Here is a 22,506-nt window from a genome sequence, read left to right as displayed (position 1 = left end):
CGGATCCAGAAAGCCTGCACTATTGGGCAAGACCACCATATGTGAATATAGGACCCCACTTCTCCGCAATCCTGGAAGCACTCCCCGGTATGTTCTGAGAGCTGCTGTTTTTTGAATGCATACTAAGTACATCTTAGGCCTCTTTCACATGTGTGTTAAAATCTGGCATTAGAGAAGCGTTTTTAAAGCCTCTCTGCCGCCTATTAATGCTTATGTGGGATTATGCAATAGCAACCGCTCAGTGCAATTCATATGTGGGCGTTAGCATTTTGTTGTGTTGCTGTGAGTTCATAAATAGAGTGCATGTCGCGTTCAAGAGGCATTGCCGCTGGACAAATGCCTCCATTGAAGTATATTGAAATGGTTTGTCAATGCTCCTATAGCATTTTTTGGGCATTTAAGAAGCATTGCACAGGTGTTTTAGGAGAGGCATGGGAGGTTTTGCAATCCCAGAAACCACTGGGGAATCATAGAGTGAGTGAACAGAGCAGGTGCAGATGCCACTTCCTGTCTGCACACTTGCAACCTGTGACAGCCTGACCTATGCCACCCTGTAATGCCAGCTGTTTTCAGTGTCATCCAAAGCAGTGCCTGCCATACCATTGCCAGGGATTGCAAGTACCAGCCAGAACCAGTCATGTCTGAAATAAATCATCTTCAGCCGGGCAAGCGAGGATTAGGTCTCTGAATACAAACCCATGTTGTCAAAATACATTTGGATCTATATTAATTCAGCAAAACACAGCACAGAAAACCAACAATATGCCTGCAAATTTCATCACAGCCTAAGCACACCTCAAAGCTCGTCAGTTCCCTTTATTACATCACTCCCCCTTTAACACTCCCTACTTGCAGGGCATTTTGCAAGCATTTTTGACGCCTCCTTAATGCCTGGAAAATGCCTGCCGAATGCCTATAATCAGCGTTGCTCTTTCATTCAATTTTCAACGCACGCATGAAATAACCTTTAATGTGATGCAATAATGATAATAATAATGCTATTAAACAAAAATTAGTATGCTGTAGGCTGTGTCTTTATTTTTGTTTGTGTCTATTTTTATATAGCAATGAACCACAAATGTCAAATCTACTTATAGTAAATGTCTCTGTTGTACCTGGCTAGAAGAAGCATATTAAATAATAAAGTCTTACTTGGAAGTCCCTTGTTATGAGCCATCCATGGGATGGCATTATCTTTAATTCCTCTGTGCTTTGTGGAGCTGTTAGTCTTTGCTATCATGTGTGCTGTCAGATGTACAGGAGGTTAATTAAAAAAAATACGTATTTGGTCTACTGAGATTTTATTAGAATACAAAAAGTGAGAAACAGTCTGTTCACTGGGTGTAATGTGTTTTTGCAGTTCCAGACATCCTGGCATAGATTCATTTCAAGATAAAACATCTTTCAGGGTTAGAAAATAATAACTCCCTATTCATAGTTGTCAACATTTCGAAAACATTAACAGGGACACATTTTTTTCTGCTGTGCATCCAGCCAGCCATTGTAGATAGAGAATGTACTTTAATTAGGAGAATTCCACTAAAAAGTGAAAACAAATGTATTTGCATTGCATTTACCTTACTGTGGGCTTCAAGAAGAACTCTAGGAAAAAGGTCTTAACCCTTGCAGTGGCGCTACCCCCCACACTGCAAGGGTTAAGTGCTCATTTTCAAACATTCCCTTCAACCTGTCTCTTCCTCCGCTCCAGTAATGGTATATTGATTGGTGTACTCACGTCCAGTTCTCAGTGTATTGGATGTGATGACTCACGGGGCCTTAGACCACTGGAGCTGAGGGGCAGAGAGGCTGAATGGTCGGTCTAACAGGCAACCGGCTCTGAGATTCGGTGAATATAACGTTTTTTTTATTTTCGCACCTAGACAAAAAAACAAGCACTTAACCCTTGCAGTACTAGGGTTGTCCCACTACAAGGATTAAGAAGAATTTTTCCCAGAGTTCTTTCAGTTTTATATCCAGTCATTGCACCATATCACAAGTAACCTTGTGATTGTAAAACCTCTTGTAAAACAGGAGACACGGTCATAAACACAGCTTTGTGCTTTTCACCTACAGAAAGCCTGATGTATTCAATTATCTGAACTAGGAAATACCCCACAGCCACCAATCAGATTCATGCCTACCTTGGACATTTTAATCCAATTGGTTATACAGGATGCAGACAAAGAAAATTGCACAGCACAAATTTAGGAAACAGATTTACCTACTCCACATTTGTGGAGCTACCTGGATTCTGGCTGAAGCGGTAAATTAAAGTAATCTGAGTGGTCTTTTTTTAATTTAGTACAGGGTTTGCTGTATAGCATTAGCAGCTCACTCCTTTCATTCGTTGCCTGAAATTTCTTTTGGCAAATGCAACAGCTCTCTGCTTCAGTAATGTATCTTACTATTGTTTATGCTGACTCTGCTTTTGTCTGTAAAAAAATCAGCAGGTAATGACCATTATTCTAAACAAAGGTCATCAAAGTTTGCAACAGCTGAGGTGCTAGGGGGGACGAGAAAAAAAAAAGAATCTCTGTGTTATGATGTCTTCCTAGGAACCAGGTTTTTGGTAAATGTATTTTTGGCTTTCCTCCCATAATCCTGTACTTATCCTTCCGCTCTCTCCATATCTGCAGTTGCTTTTGGAACATTTGGAGTGTTTGGTTTCCCGTCATGAACGTTCTCTAAGGATGACTGTTGTAAAGAGACAGGCACAATCACCAGCTGGGGTCTCCAGTGAGGTCGAGGTGTTAAAGGCTTTAAAGTCCCTATTTGAGCATCACAAAGCCCTCGATGAAAAGGTAAGAAAAGTGCATGTCTATATAAATTAGAAACCAAAACAGTAACAAGTGATATGTTTAAATGCACATTTATAGGGCTAATCACTAAAGGGTGAAGAGTTTGGAGAAGTGAACAATCTAGAACAACATAGCTGAACTGGAAAGTGAACGCAATTGGAGAATCTTTCCAAATCAGCTATGTTGTCCTAGATTTTTCACTTTTCCTGCCTTCTCCAAACCCTTCATCCTTTTGTGAATAGCCCTGTTAGTTTTTTGCAGCATTCTACCCCATACATGATCTCTTCTGAGCAGGGGGTCTGGCTGAACAATTAAAGCCAGCTAGGTCTGCAGGTACTAGGTGAACAGTCTTTATTCATGTTAACACAGATGCTTTCTATCTTCTATGTTTAGCCTTTGCTTCAGTGCAGTCGTGCTCTCTGGGACACACAAAGGACTCTTTCTTTTGTGAAATTCTTGTGTATGAGGCTTAAAATGACTATGTATGGATCAGTTATGGTTGTAGATTGTGGTATTTTAATCTAATCTGCTGAGACCCATCCTTCATGTGAGGAAAGGTCTGCTCTTTATTGCTATGTTTTAAAGCAGAACTAAACCCAACTATACTTTTAGAACGAAAGACGACGCCATATTAGCCTCTATTTTGATATGCGGTTGCAATGGTACTGCACATGTGATCAGCTATGACACCAGCCATTAGGTTGCTTGAAAATTTGGTTGAGAGCTGACATAAGCACACTAGCAAAATTGTGACAGTTATTACCAGAGTCATGTCTTGAATGTAGCATACACTGCGCATGTGGTAGTCAGCATAATATAAATGTTACCGCGAGATGTAGCTCGCGGTATACTGAGCTTAGGGTAACGGGAGGACGCTAGTTTGTGTCCTCCCGTTACCCTAAGGAGAACTATGGGGAAAAACACTGACCCCATAGTTCTTTAATATATTACTATACTATCAGGACTCTCCTGCATGCTCTATTTATTATTGTTTTTCCTGCAAGATAATTTTTCTTTCACCTAGCAAGCATAGCAGTTCACAGATATAATAACTGGGGATTGATGAACAATCTAAAACTTCATAAAGCGGTCAATTAGCTTAAAGGGGATCCCTGTAATATAACTGGGTACATATTCTTCATCTTAAAATGTCTTCCTCTTATTAAAAGAACTTTCCTCTACTTTACGCTGACCACACTCTATCTTTTCCAGGTGCGAGAACGCCTCCGTGTGGCACTTGAAAGAGTTGCAGTGTTAGAAGAGGAGCTAGAGTTGTCAAGTCAAGAGGTAGGCTTGCTCACTTTTCTTTGGAACTGACTTTTGATATTTTCAAGAATGTTTAATCTCTGCTTTATGTTTCAGTCACTATCCCTTCGAGAGCAACTTGCCAGGAGGAGATCGGGGATTGATGACGGCAGTAAAGATGGAGACTCACAGAACTCTGTAAGTACCACTCTAGTATAAATTGTATTAGAGGAATAGATACACACATATACAAACTGTCACACTTACCTGCGCCTTGCTTCATAACAGTGTTTTTCCCGCTGTGCGTGGCAGCCTGCGCCAGAGCTAATCTGCAGCCATCTCCTGTATTAAAGGGCTAATACACTTGTTGCTTGGCTCTCAAGCAATGTGTTAATACGCTAGCTGCTGAAACCTCTACGTCTCCGCAGATTGTCTCTTGCTTTCTGAGGATTCATGTGACCCGCTGTGGCTACCTACCTGAACACAAGTGATTTGTGTACTCCAACAAAACTCCAGCTTTCTTGCACCTGTGTGCTCTACGAGATTTTCCAGCATTCCTGCACCTGTGTACTCTGTACTCTCCAAGTGAGCCTCCAGTGTTCTTGCACTAACGTGCCCTGTTTACCCTAGTGAGTATCCCTGTACTCTCAGAGATTTGGCACTGGTGCCTTCTGTAATCCCAGCACTCCAGTGCGGCAAGAGATTTTTGCTACTGCAGTCTGTTCCCACCCAGCATCCCAGTGCTGCAAAACACTATAACTACTTCCCCTGTATGTTCCCAGTGATTACGTAGGGGGTTATTCATGACGCTCAGCAGAGTCGAACCCATATGTGCTGTGCTTTGGTGAATACCATGTGCTCATTAGACTGTGTGCCTCAAATACACCTTCCCCAAATATGCAGACATACTGATCCACCAGCTTTACATGTCTCCTTAGCCTCCGGTGTCTCTCTGTGTCCCCAGAGTCTCTAGCCTTCTCAAAGACCCCCGAGTTTTCAGACAGTACAACTGCAAGATTGAATTTCCTATTTCATGTTAATCCAGACTCCAGTTCTTTAAAGAGCACATCCAGCCATGTATACCATTGATTAACACATAAAGTCTGCTTAGCATAAAAAGTCACACATCACTTTTTTAGAGCTTGTTTTTTTGCAGACTTTGACACTGCCAGCTTTCTCCCTGCCCTTTGGATTGCCATAAAACATCACCACATTTGTGGTATACATGCTGAGCTCTTTCTCCTGTAAACCCACCTATATATGTCTCTGCCCAACTGTTAAGGTTTAATAAAGATACTACTGCTGTAATCCTGACTTCTTCTTTCATCTGGCATATGGGAAACTGACTATAAAGACAGATGGCTCTAGTTGAATTGAAAATCATTTGAAGGCTTTGAAGGAATGCATCATTGAATCATGGCTTGATTTTTAAAAATGTATCTGAAGTTCTTTTAGTTTTGATGTGTTTTTATTAACATGTTTTCCAAGTAAACATTCCAAAACATCTTGACATTCAGTAAAAACATAGATTAGAATTGGACATTTAGTTACAAATACATTGTGAATCATATTGAGTTTGTCAAATTATGAACATATTTTCAGGTAAGGGGCTGTTGGTAGTGAACCCCACTTGTTTTTGGAGTGTCAAGTAATCCAAGCATTGATAAATGCTTTATGTGTCTTCTTTGGTCTAATGCCTTATTTATTGGTATGTTACATTTTAGAGGTTAAATAGGCAATAAGGAGCAGCATTGTACTCATCAGATGAACCAGTCAAGATATACAGAGAACATGGAAGGGAAAATAAATACGAAAGATAGAGGGGAAGGGCTTAACCATCTGTGTGGGCGTTAGGGAGAGTAAAAAGAAAAAAAAAGTGGTTACTAAGGAAATAGGAGAAAGCTGGGTAACTAGTTTGGTAGTAGACCAGTAGGGTGTACGGTAAGGTGGATAACCTAAGCTTATGAAGGAGTTAGATTTAACTTTGAAGCTGTCCTAAGGGTTCCAAACGCGATCCTATTTAGGTTATTGTTCATTTCTGCACATAGAGATTACATAAGTAATCTCTATGTAAATATTAGTCAAATATTAATGGGCTCTGTGTCTTCCATCAATGTGCGATCAAACACCTTTATACTCTCAGTAAGTGGAGGATCAACCTTCTGGAATTCCTGAAGGAAACCAATGAGTAGAATCTCCAGCAGATAAATGGATTCAACTCCACACCAAAAGGGTTATATCTTAGGAAAGGTCCAAAATATGTGTTACAGGGTTTCTATGGGTTACCTCCAACATCGATTGGGAACTGGGATTGAGAGTATGTAAAAAGGCAGAAGAATGGTACCAATGATCAAGTATTTTTAATTGATTTCCTTATAAACTGTACAATCAATATCTTGTGGGCCGAAATCTATATATAGCCTATTCATCCAAGCTTCACACATGTGGGGCTATTAGGAATTTGTAGATGCTCGAAAAATCCTCTACATGAATGTTCCTCAATTCAAATCTTCTCAAAGGGCATTAGTTGGGAGAAAGTTTAATTTGGAACTATAAACTGAGCAGTTATTTGAAGGTAGCTAAAAAAGGATTGGGATGGTAGTTTATAGTGGCCTTGAAGGTCTGGGCAAGATGGAAAATGCTGGTTTTATTTACATCAAGAATGTGGCTAATGTGGAAGTGGGTCTTCAGCTTTTTTCACACATAGCTGCTCAATTTTGTCTTATGTTTGTAAAATTAAATAATGACCTGTGTAACATGTGTTGTTTTATCTGAGGTTGTATTTACCTAATTGTAAGACCTGCTAAGGACCAGATGTTTTTTATTGTGTCTTGATACTTAAAATCATAGAATTCAAAGAGGGTGTACTTTCTTTTTCACATGACTGTAGTTGTGTTTTAACTTCACATTCACCTATATTGGTTAGCTATTAGATTTAGGCTAGTAGTTAGGGATGAGGTTTCAACTAATGTTTAGGATTAGGGTAAATTACTTTTAGGCTTTCAGCTATGTTTATCCAAAAGTATTATTCAAATTGGTAGAGAATCCTGTATAAGAAATAATTGTGCCTCTAAAAAACAATATATTCCATGCTATTCAGAGCCGTTTCAGCTTGCCAACCAAAGCATTCTGTGGACTATGGGTACCTGGCTTAGAAAAGGAGTGCCAATGTTCATCTGTTGATTCATTAATCAAACCTAAAAGTGTATTTGCTTTAAATAGCTGATGCCTAACACCCAGGACCTATAGTTATTCTTTGTGTTCTTTTTAGACTGTCGTCAATGGCTGTACCCACCTGGAACTGAGAGGTGGACGAGAGACGGAACTGGAGGAGTTGGTGGAAAAGCAGAGGTTAGAACTGTGTCAGCTTAAGGAGCGCTTAACCATGATGTGTCGCCAAATGGCCGAACTTGAGGAGGAGCTAAACACAGCACAAAAAGATCTTATAAAGTCTGAGGAGTCCTGTTCCAAACTGCAGCGTGATGTAAAAGAGGTAATTACACCCTTTCTGTGTTTTAAAGCTCATCCACATTGGTGAGATATTGGCATCAGTAGAGTTTTAGCAGAATATAAGTGATACCCTCGCTGTATATTACACAATATTCAATAAAGCTTTTAAACATGAACCAAACTTTACAGTACTGTTAAGGAGAAACCATAATGTATTTTCCGTATTTACAAATTTGGGGATTAATTGTAATATTTGTTTTAAGTATTAATATAATGTAGCTTTCACATTTTTACTTTTCGGTTCCATATTTTAATTATTGTATTTCATATACAAATATTTAAGTACTGCATCACTGGGGGAAAGTGATAGGAGTCTGACACAGAGTACTGGGGAAAGTTTGTATGTGTACACATGGGGGAATCTGCACTGACGTGGATAGACACTCTTATTTTATAAATGCAAATAGTAGCCCGCTTCCGGTCCAGGGGGAATTGAAGTCACTTCGGTGCTGTAACTATTCAGGAAGTGTGAGTAGATCACTCCCCGCACACTTCCTTAGTGCCATGTACTGTTGGCTGCCATGTCTTCTGCTTAACTTGGTGCCTATAATAAAAGATGCAGGCTGTATTTTAATGGACTCTAACATGGGTCCATTATTGTTAAATCTAGAATACAAATTGATGTGTAGCAAGTGGGCTTCTATAGCAATTTACACAAAAATACCCACTCACCCTCCATCCTTTTTTCTGATGACTGTTCCTTTTGGACAGGATAAAGCTTAGTTCTGAGGCTGGGCCTTTAGTATCTAAGTGAAAGAGTGCAGAGTGCACATAAGAGGCTTTTGTGACCAAAAGAGGTAATAGCAGGCACCTTGTGATACCTGCTCCTGGGCATGACTTATACTTTTCACATGGCTGACAATTTTGATTTAAACATGTACCTTCCAGTAATGGGGAAGTGGAATTACTTTTGTCTGTTTTAAAAATCTGTCCCCTAATTTTTGTCCTCTGGCTCCAGGCTCTAGCACAACGGGAGGATATGGAGGAGCGTATCACTACCTTAGAGAAACGCTACCTTAGTGCACAGAGGGAAGCTACATCACTACACGATGTCAATGACAAGCTAGAAAATGAGCTCGCAAGTAAAGATTCTCTCTACAGACAGGTAAGATCATCAATGAGTGAGCACCCTGTCGTATAGTGACAGAATGTACTGCCCATTCACACAGTACATGTAGTAAAGTAAATGGTGATACATAGACCTATTGGCACCTACATGTGTGGTTACTTAACTTCTAAAGCTGTTTAGGGAACTGAAAACCTGGATGCTCTAATTTACATATAGAAAAATTAACTAGGGCTATGGTTCTTTGTCCTACCCTTTCCCAGCACAGAACAGAAGACCGAAAATCAGTTATGTTGCCCTTTAAACAAAAACTGTTGACTTGTCAAACCTAATAAACTGCCAGTAGCAGGCATCTACAGGTGCTTGCAAAGTTCATTTAGGTAGCTTATTAAATGTTCTGGGAACCTAAAAACTTGAGATGTACTATTTTATAACCTAAGTCCGTTTAAACACTGTTGCAACCTCAGACTCTTAAACCTGTATTTGATCCAGAGGAAGAGAAAAAAGCCTATAAAACATTGGCTAGTCTGCTCTAAGAGAGAAAATATATTGACGAAAAAAATAATTCCTAATACCCCATGGATGGGCCTGTAGGGAGAAACTGGGAGGCTGTGGAGCCAATATCTGCCCAGAGTTTTGAGGCTCCAGAAACATTAAAGAATCTGCATAAAGGTATGTGAGAATGCTAACCCACAGCTAATGCCAGTTTAAAAGGTCTATGTGGTACTGGCGGTTTAATAGGTTTATGCTGAATAGCATCACCAACACTGTTTTTTAATGTTTCTGTGGTGTCTTAAATTTCTCTGGAAAGAAGTTCTCCCCACACATACTGGACACCACTGTGATAGGCTAAGTTATGTTTTATATATAAATGAGATCCAACTTCCAGCACACACACTGGTATTTCTCCTGTATCCTTGAACACACAAGCTCCATTTTCCCCTCTAGAGGCTTCCCCCTTTGCCATCCCACCAAATTGCATATCGAACACTGTCCTTATCTGCTTAATAAACATTGCTCACTGAAACCAGGCACATTGTCTGGAGCTTCAGCACTTACGGCCCCTGCACACTTATGCGTTGCTTATACAGCTCTCAGTATTCAGAAGTACTCCTTTTTGCAATTCTTTCTCAGAAATTTTGCTGCAAGATCTTTTACAAAGTTTCCCTAATGCTGCTCTAAGCCACTGCGGCACCTGTAGCAACCATCTGGCCTTTCTCCTCGATAGAGCCTTGGTGGACCATACTCTGACCCCTCCAAAGGGAAAAGGGCCTTTATGGGCTCAGTAACTGGAACCTGTCTTTGGTGCCCTTCTTTGCACTTTGTGCAGTGTGTGTGGTTTTCTGCAGGGTGCATTTTACATCCATAGCCGTTGTCCTTTAATAGAGCCCTGACGCTGAAGACCCCCCTCAAGGGGCTCTGCCCATCCGGAGGGTGAAGATTGGTTGGCATATCCCTGCTGAGCACTGCGCATCCATGGGAAGGACCAAAAGCCCCTCAGGTGGCCTCTGCCAGCCCCCCTCAGGTGCTCTGACAGGCCTCTAATCTAATGCGTTAAATCTGCAGCTCTGGCCCGACTTAAGTGTCGCACTTTGAGATGGTATTCATCTTAAAAAAAAAAAAGTGGCACCATTAGTTTTCCTTTTGAGGCCTAAGGGTTAGGAAGGTACCTGTGCAGCGTCCTCCCAGGTACTGTACTGCACATGTGGTTGCCATTTTTCCCTTTCTGGCATGTTCTTTTAGCTGCTGCTGCCACTGTGACCTTGCACAAGAAGCTTTACTGTCACACCACTGCACAGCACTGCACCTGTTCAACCTGGGTCACATTTGCTGCCTACAATGTCTGGAAACAGGATATCCTCTCAACATTGGTAGTGCTTTTTGTGGGGCAATGCACATGGCAGAACATGGGGGCATGGGAACCACTCAGCTGAATTGTGGCTCATGTGAGGCTTCTACCCTCTCTGGGGACCTTATTTCTTAGTTCCATAGTGCGCTCCCTATCTCCTTTACTGCTAGCATCAGGGTCCTCCTTTGCTGTCTCTGGGGCTCACTCCTCAAATGTGTTATCTAGAGAGGAATTTACCTTTTGTTATGATGGATTTTATGGGGAAGATGGCTAATCTCTTTAATACCTCCTAGCTGCAAGGGCTGCAAGTGGACTGTCTTTCCTGCTACCGCAGAGACCCGCTCTGACCTCCCCTCTACCTGAATTCACACTAGGGAGAGAAAAGTATGAACTGTTTTCAGTTCTCAGGATTGCGTGGTACCGTGTCAAATGCTTTAGCAAAGTCCAAATATACCACATCCACTGGCCTCCCTCCATCCAGATCTCTTCTTACCCCTTCGTAAAACGTTAGCAGGTTAGTCTGACAGGAACGGTCTTTCCTAAATCCATGCTGGTTGTCATTTACTATGTCATTATCCTGAACAAATTCTACTAAGTGGTCCTTAATCATGCCCTCTAACACTTTACAAACCACCGATGTAAGGCTAACCGGTCTGTAGTTCCCCGGACGGCATCTGGACCCTTTTTTGAATATTGGAACCACCACAGCCCTCCGCCAGTCGCTTGGCACTCTGACAGTCATTAAGGAATCTTTTAAAATTATGAATAATGGTCCCGCTATAACCTGGCTTAGTTCTTTAAGTACCTTGGGGTGTAGATTATCCGGTCCTAATGCTTTATTTGCATTAAGTAGTTTGAGTCTGTGTTGTATCTCGGTTTCTGTCAACCATTGTTGAATTTTTTGAGATGAACTGTGTGCGTTCTTATGTTTTAATAGCACCGTCTTTTTCCCGAGTGAATACTGATGAGAGAAAGGTATTCAATGCCTCTGCCCTTTCCCTGTCGTTTGCATTGGTGACTGTGGGATCAGTTCACACTTATGTATACCTTCTCTCCTCTGAAACTCTCACCTCACCTAGTTTTCAGGATCGAGACAGGGGGGCATCCCTGTGATCTATATTGCTTCCAACTGGCCTAGGAGGCCCTGGTATGTAGATGTGCTCAAATTCTTGGCAGACTCTACATGGGCACTTCCAGACCATCTAGACCTACTTTCATAAGGACTGGTATTGCACATTGATGCTCAGTCGCTGGATTTAACGGCATGGTTGTTAAAGCCCATATCCTCAGGGACAGATGCCTTTCTGATGTTGTCATCTCTTCGCCCCTTAAAGCTAGGAAGTCGGCCTCCCACGAGGTTTATCATTGCACTTTCTCTAGTCTGGCCCGGACCAGTGTTTAGCACTGATTATCATTAAAGGTCAGATTTTCTCTTTGGTGATCCTCTTCTAGAGACTGCGTGCCTCTCACTCTTTTGTGAAGGCCGTTGTGCAAGGGCTGGCACATGTTGTTCCCCGTTTGTGTTTCGGTGACATCATGGGACCTCAATCTGGTTCAGAAGCTACCCTTTGAGATGATTAGAGATATTTATATATCTTTGCCTACTCTCAAGGTGGCCTTCCATATAGCCATCACTTTTGCTGGCTTCTGTCTGAATTAGAAGCCTTGCCACACTAAAAGCCTTTTCTGGTCTTTCATAAGTATAAGGTTGTGCTGAGGCCTAAGGCCTCTTCTCTCCCCCAGCAGTTCTCTGCCTTCCCCCTTACCGAGACATTGTGTTACCATCCTTGTATCCTGCACCTGGACAGGGAACAGGGAACAAGGAAATTTACCTACACTATTTGGTCGTACTACCGGTGGTCAGTGTTTACCTCTTTGCGACTGCTACTATTCACAAGTATAACTTTCTGTTCGTTATTCTGGAGGGTCTCTGCATGCCTCTCATTCCATTATTGCTAGGTGAATGGAAAGCTCCTCGTTTTACGGTTATGGCTCACTCCAATAAAAGTATTAGTGCTTCTTGGGCTTCGATGTTCACACCTCTGCAAATGTGAGTTTTTGTCGTAAAGTTCTATAGGTGCCCCTGGTTCTCTATTACAAGTTGGAGTTTTCATTCCTTGGGCATGTTAGCCATTGTTTGCTGTGTTGCCTCCCCCTCTGTTGGACTACTTTTGAATGTTCCAGTGGTCTTAGAAAGAACTCCAGTGATGTGTCCTGTGATGTACGGTTGTGAAAACGGGATTTTTGTCTTACCCGTTTCTTGGAGTACATTAAAGAACACTGCAGTCTCTATATACTGAGAGCTGAGCGATCATGTAAACGCTGATAGCTCGGCTCACGTTCTTTTCCCTTCAGTGTGGTGACTGTCAATCACTGATCCTTACAAGGGATTCCCCCCTCCTTTCTCTGTTCCTCCAGTGCACACAGGACGGACAGATGGGGGAGGGGTGGGTACAGCTGGCTCTGGCGCTAGAATGGCAGAGTCACTAGTCATTCAGGTAGCCTGGTGGACACTGGAGAAATACTGTCTCCCTATCAACATTCTGCAGCTTTGGGCGATTTGGTTGTTGCGCCAACGTTGGACATCCCGACTGGTAATTTATCCAATTGGGATCCAGTTGGACAACTCCAGAGTAGTGGCGTACATCAACAATTAGTTAGGAACTAGAAGTCTTGCCACAGCAAAAGAGGTAGAAGGGATTCTCTTCTGACTAGAACTTCTTGTTCCAGCCTTGTATGTCATTTGTATCTTTTGGTGTTGGTGATTGGTGGGCAGACAACCCTTAGCTGGCTGTACCTGGATGTAGGGGAATGGGCCCTACCCATTCTATCCCTGAATCACCTTAGTTTCTAACTGGTGTTTCATGTCTCTCTAATGTTCCAGCTCACTGGCACCTACCCTTCTCTGTGTCTAGGAGTACCTGTTGAGTGACTTGGGGGTAGCTTGCAGCTAAGTCAAAATTCCCATGAAGTAATAGCTGGTGGAACACCAGCTATTGTTACTATTTAAACTTGAACGGGACATACTGCACTGTTTAAGCATTCTGTATTATGCTACCGGAGCTCCTGTGTGTCCAGTGAACCTTATTACCAGTGCAACCTTGCCAACATTGCAACCTTGCTACCGGCAAACCTAGCTTCCAGTACAAACTTGTTACCTGTTATGTACTTTTCTACTGGTGGCAGCAGTGCAATTTTATGGTGAATACAAAAAACGTATTACATTTTGGCTTCCCTGGGTTCTCCCTTCCTTTACCTTTTCGTTACATACCTTATTTTATACCCAGTAATATCATCACTGCGTCTCTGTACAAGTAGGTAGGCAGATCATGGCTGGAGGGAGAGGCCGGCAGGGTACTGTACATAGCTTCCTGTAAACACTTTACTTCACCCTATCACAGTACTCCTCTCAAAAGCCCTCAGCCCTTATGCAAGCCCATATATGCATATCTTCAAATATCAAAATGCCTGGATGGGCGGATGCCAGTCTTGAGGAATGGGTTTTCCTAGACTGGCTGCATCCAGACCACTCCAGATAATGCCCACATGTGATGCTGAGATGCGACAGCTAGATGATCACGAATGTCAAACAGCCAGAAAATGAGATGGGCTGTATCTGACATACTAATGTGCAGCTTCTGTGAGAAACTCTGTGTGCAGTGAAATCAGCGTAATTTCACTGCAGGAGAGGGGCCTGTACAACTGTGCAAGACTGAAGACAATGCTCTGTGCAAGCGTTTATTTGCATGCAGTTGCCGGGGGGTGGCGGGGTTGGTTTACATTTTTTAAAATTATTTTTTACTGTTTTTTTAAATACTTTTTTATCACTTTTTTTTTTACATTTCCATTTATTTATTTTTTTACTTTTTATCACTTTTTTATTTGTATTTACTTTATTAATTTTTTATATTTTTTTTATTTGTATTTATTTTATAATTGTTTACTTTTTTTTCCACTTAACTTTTTTTCCATCACATAGGGGTTAACAAGCCCCTATGCGACAGCGTTTGGAGGTGACAGGTTCTATTTATGGAGCCTGCCCTCCAATAAAGATCAAGTACAAGATTGTGCTCGATCTCCTGTGCAGCCCCACTTGTCACAGCTGAAACAGGAACTGCTGTGAGTACAGTGCTCCTGTCTTACTGATCACAGGAATCTGGCACCCCTGATGATGTCCCTTTTATCTCTTGTTCTAGGGACAAATCTAAATAGGGATCAGGCTTGATCTCCTGTGCAGCTCTGCTTGTCACAGCTGAGACCGGAAGTGCTGTGAGTAAAGCGCTCCTTTGTCACTGATCACAGGAATCAGGCACCCCTAATGATGTCCTAATGATGTCCCTTTTACCTCTAGGGACAGCTCTAAATTATTTTGGATTTCACCTTATTTTCTTTTCTGGTGACAATGGTCATCAGTACTAATACAGGTGTTAATCCCCCTAATGGGGACACAGGCAGCATTAAAAACTTCACAGGAAGTCTACACCTTCCCCACTCTATAGTAAACACATCTCAGTGCCATCTCCAGATTGGTTCCTTGACTGTTATTGACTGATTATTTTAACATTGTTTTTTTACTCTTACCACAGAGTGAAGAGAAGAACAGGCAGCTGCAGGAGTGGCTAGAAGACGCCAAACAGAAATTACAGCAGACCCTGCAGAAGGCAGAGACTCTCCCAGAAATTGAAGCTCAGCTGGCACAGCGAGTGGCGGCTCTAAGCAAGGTATCTATACTTACATGCTGCCTAATGAGAGCACACAGTTGGAGAAAACCAATACATTTTTCTTAAGTCATTTTTTTTGCAAAAGAAAGATATGTCAGTATCTTAGGAAAGACTTATTTATTTATTTATTTTTTGTTTAATATGTTTTTATTGCACTTAAATTCATTATAATTTACATAATACATTTTATAGAAGAAAAAAATATATAAGGAAAAAAAAGACCCAATGGGATAACATATCTATACCTCACATTTACTCCTACCATCCAACTCTACTTCCACTTTTCACCATCCTAAGACCCTTTCTTTCAGACCCGCCTCTGGAGGAATAATAGATGGACAGGCTCTATACACCTCCTGTGCCAATTCTCCCCTCAACCTGAATCCTTATCACCCTTTCTCCACCTCCCTCCCCACCCCATTTCCTAACTTCACCTCCCTACTCTCTAATGACTTTCCTCATGTGAAAAAAAGGAACCCCCTCCCGTGGTCAATATTCCAATTGCTGAACTACTCCCCTATACTTCTAAACTGTTCTCCCTAACTATATATTGTGCTCCTATTCTATATCCTATTCTACGTGTAATCTAATTATTTATTTTTTTGATCTTAAATTAATATTTTACAATTACCACTTGCAGCCAGCAGATTTTGAGCTCCAGTCATATGAATGTGCTTTCTGGTGTTCCAAAAATAGTTGTTCTGTAAAAAAGACCTGAGGGATTAGAATACACTTCCCTCTTCCAAGTAATTAGTGTGGCAAAGTCCGTTATGCAATGGTTAGGCTCTCCTTATTAGAAAGCTGATTTGCAAACTGAGGGTCATTAGCGTATTTCGTACTAATGCCTGGTTCCAATATATTTTTTAAGCACTTAAGTCCTTGGTGCCTTTTGTAAAACGGCCCAGACACGGCTATATTTTCCAGTGCCATTTTAAAATAGCACCAGATATCGGTGGCTCTGGCAGGTCCAGGTGCATTTGTTGTCTGGAACAGCCGGCTGACAGTGACAGCAGGCTGAAACCGCTGGCATTCGTTATTCCTCTCTGCATTGTTCCCCAGGTCTCAACAATAACAGTGTTGTAGAAGACATTAGAATTTACAGCTTGAGTGTGAAATGCTCACATAAGTAAATGCAATGTCATTTGGATTTTTAACATTCACAAACCAGTGAAAAAGTCAGCTTTGTTCCTTTGTGTGCTCTCAACAACCTGTCTTCTTCTTATTGTAATATTATGCTAACTGGGTGTTTTGCAATGTAGCATCAAAAGAAAAATAAACCTCCCTAAAGTAAAACGCAAATGTTCATTGTTTTACCATTCCAGTAGGGTTACATGACAATTGCACTTATGTAATATAATTGTTATCAGCAGTCTTTGGTCATTATAATTTAAGGTAAATGTCATTGGGTGTGCAAATTACATAAATGTTGCATTTGGGAATAATTAAATGAAAATGCATTTTGTTCCTTTTTTCCTAAGAGAAAAAAAAAATCAGGATAAAAAATGCCATGAAATTGAAGCCTTACCCGTATTAGGACTCATTCACACAGATGTGCACAGCAGTGCAGTTTGTACAATGTAAGGATGCAAGCCCATGGCCGTAGACCGTCCAGGGGGCTGTGCTTCTCTACCTGTATGGCTTACAAGTTTGGGTTGGCATGTAGCAGCTTACAGCCACATCCTCTCATTGAGGTGTACAGGCAGCTGCACACACCGGCTGTCATTTCTGCACAGACATGCACACTGTATGGCTGTATACGTCCATGTAAAAGGCCTAATACATTAGGATAGACTACAAACACTAAACGATACAAGGTATGGAACTGAGACATATCTAGAAAAAGAAAATACTCTGGGACACAAGGGGATTTGGGGAGGAAATGGTTAAGTAAGTAGAGCAGTTGTTTTAAAAATAAAAAATGCAACTTTACCTACAATATTCAGTGTTAAAGTCAAATCCTGCCTGTGCAAATAACTGGAATGTCGGCCTCTCGCCTTCTTATTGCACAGGAGAGGGTGGTAGCTATACTCTGTTATCAAAAGTGTATAGTTGAGATTTGAGATCAAAACCATTATCTTATCTACAAGGTCCAATTGCTGTTAGGGTATGATCCTTTTTGTCGCCCAACGGCTGTACAGGAAAGCTACCTCAGTACATTTTTCTGTAGGTTTCTAAAAACAGCGCAAGCTTCGGCGTTAGGCTTCGGGGCATTTTGACAAGTACAAGTACTTGTCAAAATGCCATGTATCGGGCCCGATTCCGATGCTAGCATTGGTATCGGGACATCCCTATTTCACCCCATTGTTTTCAATAATTATTTGCTTGTCTAACTTTGTAACTTCTTTTTTATGACTTTTTGTATATGCACTTCCCAGCTTCATGGAAATTAAATATAAAATTACTATTAATCTGAAGAGACATTGAGTGAATGTTGGCACTTAAAGGAGAACTATGGGATCAGGGCTTTTCCCCATAGTTCTCCTAAGGGTAACGGGAGGACACAAATAAGCATCCTCCCATCACCCAAAGCTCAGTATACCGCGAGCTACAGCTCGCGGTATACTGAGACGCCGCAGCCGGGATAGATCCCGACATTACTGTCGAGATCCACCCAGCTGCGTGATTGACAGCTAGCCCTGCCTTTCTAGAGGCAGAGCCAGCTGTACCCGCCCCCTCCCCCATCCGTTCCGCCAGTCAGCGCTGGAGGAATCCCTGCAGGAAGCCGTGAGTGACAGTCACGGCTCTCTGCAGGGATAGATCGAGAAGTGAGCGAGCGATGCTATATGTTTGCTCACTTCCCGGTCTATTGAGCCGACCTGTGACAGTGTCATTGTCACAGGTCGGCTAGGACTATGAGGCTGAGTGATTTTCACTCGCCTCATAGTTCTCCTTTTAAGACAGTCAGAGTTTACTGACTATAATTATCAGCAATTTAACGGAGGTATTCACACTTACCAGCAATGTAACAAAGGTATTCACACTGACCAGCAATGTAACGGAGGAAAATACAACCGACCAGCAATGTAACAGAGGTATTCTTACTGACCAGCAATTACCTTTAAAATTATTGCGATTTCTGAATTAGCATAGATGCAATATTTGCTTTATAACAGTAGATTTGTTTCGCTTATTTTCCTGCAATGCCTATTGAAAGTAAATGGAAAACAAATCCCAACTTACAATATTTTATATTTAAAAAGGGTCCTTTCTAGAGATTTTAGCTGCAAAACTGTGTAAGGAATTATAAAGCATCCAGGGGTCTCATTCAAAGTGAATTAAACTGTTGAAGGGCTGCAAAAAGACATGAGAGAGCTATACAATATGTCTGTTAGCCACACACACTGACAGATAAAGGAGATACAAGAAGAAGAACAGCTGAAATACTTTCCCTTCACTGAGACTGCCAGAATGCCAAACTGTACCACCTTCTACAATGGGGGAGAGGTGCCAAATTTGTATATTAATTAACATCCATATTTACATATAAATGAGTCACAATGTATTCATATGTAAATAACACCACCCATTCATATGTAAATATCACAGCCTATTTTCAGTGGGGTTCAGTAGCCCCATATCTTAATTTTGGTTGCCCTTGTCTGTCTGACATCTTGTGTCTGGGTTTCAGCTGCCATGAAACCCTGACACAGCATTCAAACCCTGGACTGTCCTGGTGAATCCCGGACAGCTGGCAACCCTATTGGTACTTCTAAATGCAGAAAATTTTCTATCTGATGTATGTCTGTGAAGGTTCTCATTTTTACAGGTATTGGTATATCTATACTATACTAACTATACTCTTTGACTGCTTTTTTTCTCATATCTTCTCCACACTTCACTCTCTGTGTCTTATCTTTTTCTTTCTAAATGTTTAAACAATAAGTAACAAATTCCAAGTTCATTCTCAACCCCTACACAGGGACATGAGTAGGAAGATTCCCACCATGTCTTTCCCACTTTTTTTTGAGGTATCTGCAACTTATAGGTATCTGTATGGTGGTCAATCAACATGCTCAGCTATTTTGTTCCATTATGTTGTTCCTGGTTTCTACTGTATGATATGTACTGGATGACTAACAAATGCTTTTAATGTTTCCCACTCTTGTGATTGTTAGCTTACTTTATGTACCATTCATTATAACCAGTAAAGAATTTAAAAAAAAAACAAATCTCCAAAGCGGTGTTTAGTCCTAGCAGCGATGGATGCTTTTATAAGGGAGCATCACACACAGTCACCATATATAGCGTCCCACAGTGAAATGTAATTTAGCACATGGTTATTGGGACAGCATAGATCTGTTTGACATAGGTGAATGTAAGTACAATATACCCAATCACAGTCCTGCTTAATGTAATACTGACACCTGCTGGTAGTGTTGGTAAAATATACCGTAATTAAAAACAGTTTGCATATACAGGTGAAACTCGAATAATTAGAATATGCTGCAAAGTTCATTTATTTCACTAATGCAACTTAAAAGGTGAAACTAATATATGAGATAGACTCATCACATGCAAAGCAAGATAGTTCAAGCCGTGATTTGTCATAATTGTGATGATTATGGCTTACAGCTCATGAAAACCCCAAGAACCCCAAATCCACAACCTCAAAAAAGTAGATTATTACATGCAATCAATAAAACAAGGATTGTACATAGAACAATATCGGACCTCTGAAAAGTACAAGCATGCATATGTACTCAGTACTTGGTTTGGGCTCCTTTTGCAGCACTTACTGCAATTACTTTTGCACGATATTCTAATTATTCGAGTTTCACCTGTAGTATCCTAGGGCATAGCAAAGATAAAATCAAAACCAATTTATCACAAGTAGTAAAGCAGGATAGATATCCACTAATTTCTGCCAACACAGGTTGCTACATTCATAATATCCCCAGTATTAATGTTGTCTCTTGTTGAGAAGCTTAAAGGAGAACTATGGGGTTAGGGCTTTTCCCCATAGTTCTCCGAAGGGTATACTGAGACGCCGCAGCTGAAACGGATCCCGACAATTATCATTGTCTCACCTCATAAAGGTCTTTTTGTTTTAGGAAAGAATAAGTATTTTCATGTTTTGGTAACTATGAGTGTTTTTATTAATTACAGTCTTTTGATAATATAGGACTGTTCCACTTTTAGCAGGAATGTTCTCAAGCAGCAGGCAAGAAAGGTCATTGCTGCTATCAGCGGTGGCATGGCTGATCCAGCTGTGGGCTTGTCAAAGTTGTTTTTGGTTGCTCAGCTTCTTGCACAGCATTATTAAAGTATTGAGTACTAGAAACTGTTAAAGGAGAACTATGGGGTCAGAGCTTTTCCCCATAGTTCTCCTTAGGGTAACGGGAGGACACAAACTAGCGTCCTCCCGTTACCCTAAGCTCAGTATACCGCGAGCTGTAGCTCGCGGTATACTGAGACGCCGGAGCGGATCCCGACATCGATGCGTGAGTGACAGCTGGCTCTGCCTATCTAGAGGCAGAGCCAGCTGTACCCGCCCCCTCCCCCGTTTTATATAAGGCACAGTTTTTCCACCCATCTTCAATAAAATGCAAGGATTTTTTTTAAGCTCATGGACTTCAAAGTCCATTGTCCAAATTTGTATGGACATCCAAGAAGCAGTCCTTAGTCTTCCTTAGGCATCCAGGCACCCATCTTATGGGAAATGTGTTTTCAGGAAAAACGCATGGATGCGTTTTCAGGAAAAACAACAAATGTGCCACGATCACTGCATTCTACTACTAGGGGTCACCCAACATAAACTCTCATTCATAAAACAAGTATGAATCCCCATAAGTTCAATATATACAATCATCAATGATGTAATGAGCCCTTGGTTTCATCCCCTCTAACTCAAAAGCATTAAATAATAGCAAATATCCCATATTGTCTGGAATCAACAGCCACAGTCCAGCACTAAGCCTAGGAACTGAATCGATCACCTCCTGGGCTTCTGCTCCTGCAAAGTAAATAAAAAAGCAGGTTAGTAGATTACCACTTCTTGAGTATCACAGTTGATCAAACCACAATATTTCAGAACTCAGCCTCCAGATAATTGTCAGAAATCATCCTCAATTATATATGGGTATCTACAGATAGTTTTGAAATGCAATGGTTCAATTAACTGTCATACCCAAGGGGTGGTATATCTATTAACCTGAAAGTTATGTTTTTATTACTTTTATGTGAGTAAAACCATTAAAACAATAAGAAAACTGTTATATATATACGTGTTTTATGATATGTACGGTGTCGATACTGGACTTTTTCATTTGTACTCGTGAAAATGACCCGATACGAAGCGCCAATACCAGGCCTGTAAATTTATGAATGGTTTTGGCTGCCTGAGGTCCCACGCTTGTTAGGGACCTTGGCACCTTTGTGAGGACTTCATGGTGGCTGTCTTTTGCAGAGCCGGTACGGGTGCACATAGCCTTTTCCACAAACCACGAGTCCCCGTACAGCCTGGTGAGATGCCACACACAGCCCTGGGGAGACTCCGCTCACAGCTCTGGGGACAATGCGCAGTCCTGGAGAGATGCCGCGCACAGCCCTGGAGAAACACCACACACTGCCCTTGGGAGAATGCACAGCCGTGGGGAGACGTTGCACACAGCCCTAGGGAGAATGCACAGCCCTGGGGAGTCAACATGCAGCCCTGGTGAGAATTCACAGCCCCAGGAGATGCCACACACAGCCCTGCTGAGAATTCACAGCCCCGGGGAGACGCTGCACATAGCCCTGGTGAGACTGCGCACAGCCCTGGTCATACACTGCACAACCTCCTGAGACTCCGCACAGCTCTGGTGAACCACACAGAGGATGGAGCTTCCTATTATTCTGCATTGCTGTATAATGTATTGCTGGGCTCTGTAGTCCTCTATCGCTGGTGGTATTCTGCATTGCTGTATATTGTATGCTGGGATTTGTAATCCCTCTACAGCTTGGAGTCAGTGGCAGAACTACCAGGATCACAACATTTGCAACTGCAACTGGGCCCTGGTGTTCCACCACTGTCCTAAAATCATTAGTATGTATTGTTTTAGAAAAAATGGCACATGATACTAAAAAAAAGGTACCAGTAGTTGGTATCGGCGAGTAATTAAGGAAAAGTATCAGTACTCGGTCTTGCAAAAATGGTATGGGTGCATCCCTAGTTATCAAAAAGGTTAATTGTGACTCCCAAGGTGGAAATTTTGATAGACGTGTACGGCAAAAAGAATGCAGATGGATATAAGAACTGGAAGCAACATGTCATCCTGGCATTAAATACAGTTTATGCTTTAGTTCTTGGTTATAGGTTTTGGCAACAAATACAGTATG

At 41.5% G+C, this 22,506-nt stretch overlaps 1 protein-coding gene across 1 annotated transcript in view; it reads left to right on the top strand.

Moving 5' to 3' along the window:
* Positions 1–22,506, top strand: part of PPFIA3 (PTPRF interacting protein alpha 3) — a 165,303-nt gene that overhangs the window by 50,675 nt on the left and 92,122 nt on the right. Inside the window, exons 3-8 of the mRNA XM_018564364.1 lie at positions 2,637–2,801; positions 4,011–4,085; positions 4,161–4,241; positions 7,315–7,536; positions 8,512–8,658; positions 15,055–15,189. Of these exons, the coding sequence (XP_018419866.1) occupies positions 2,637–2,801; positions 4,011–4,085; positions 4,161–4,241; positions 7,315–7,536; positions 8,512–8,658; positions 15,055–15,189 (825 nt within the window). The remainder of the gene's footprint in view (positions 1–2,636; positions 2,802–4,010; positions 4,086–4,160; positions 4,242–7,314; positions 7,537–8,511; positions 8,659–15,054; positions 15,190–22,506) is intronic.

Source organism: Nanorana parkeri, unplaced genomic scaffold (assembly GCF_000935625.1).
Source record: "Nanorana parkeri isolate BGI_ZX_2015 unplaced genomic scaffold, ASM93562v1 scaffold747, whole genome shotgun sequence".
Lineage (NCBI taxonomy): Eukaryota > Metazoa > Chordata > Amphibia > Anura > Dicroglossidae > Nanorana > Nanorana parkeri.
The sequence above is the reverse complement of the archived record's forward strand: the minus strand, read 5'-3'. Positions and strand labels throughout refer to the sequence as shown.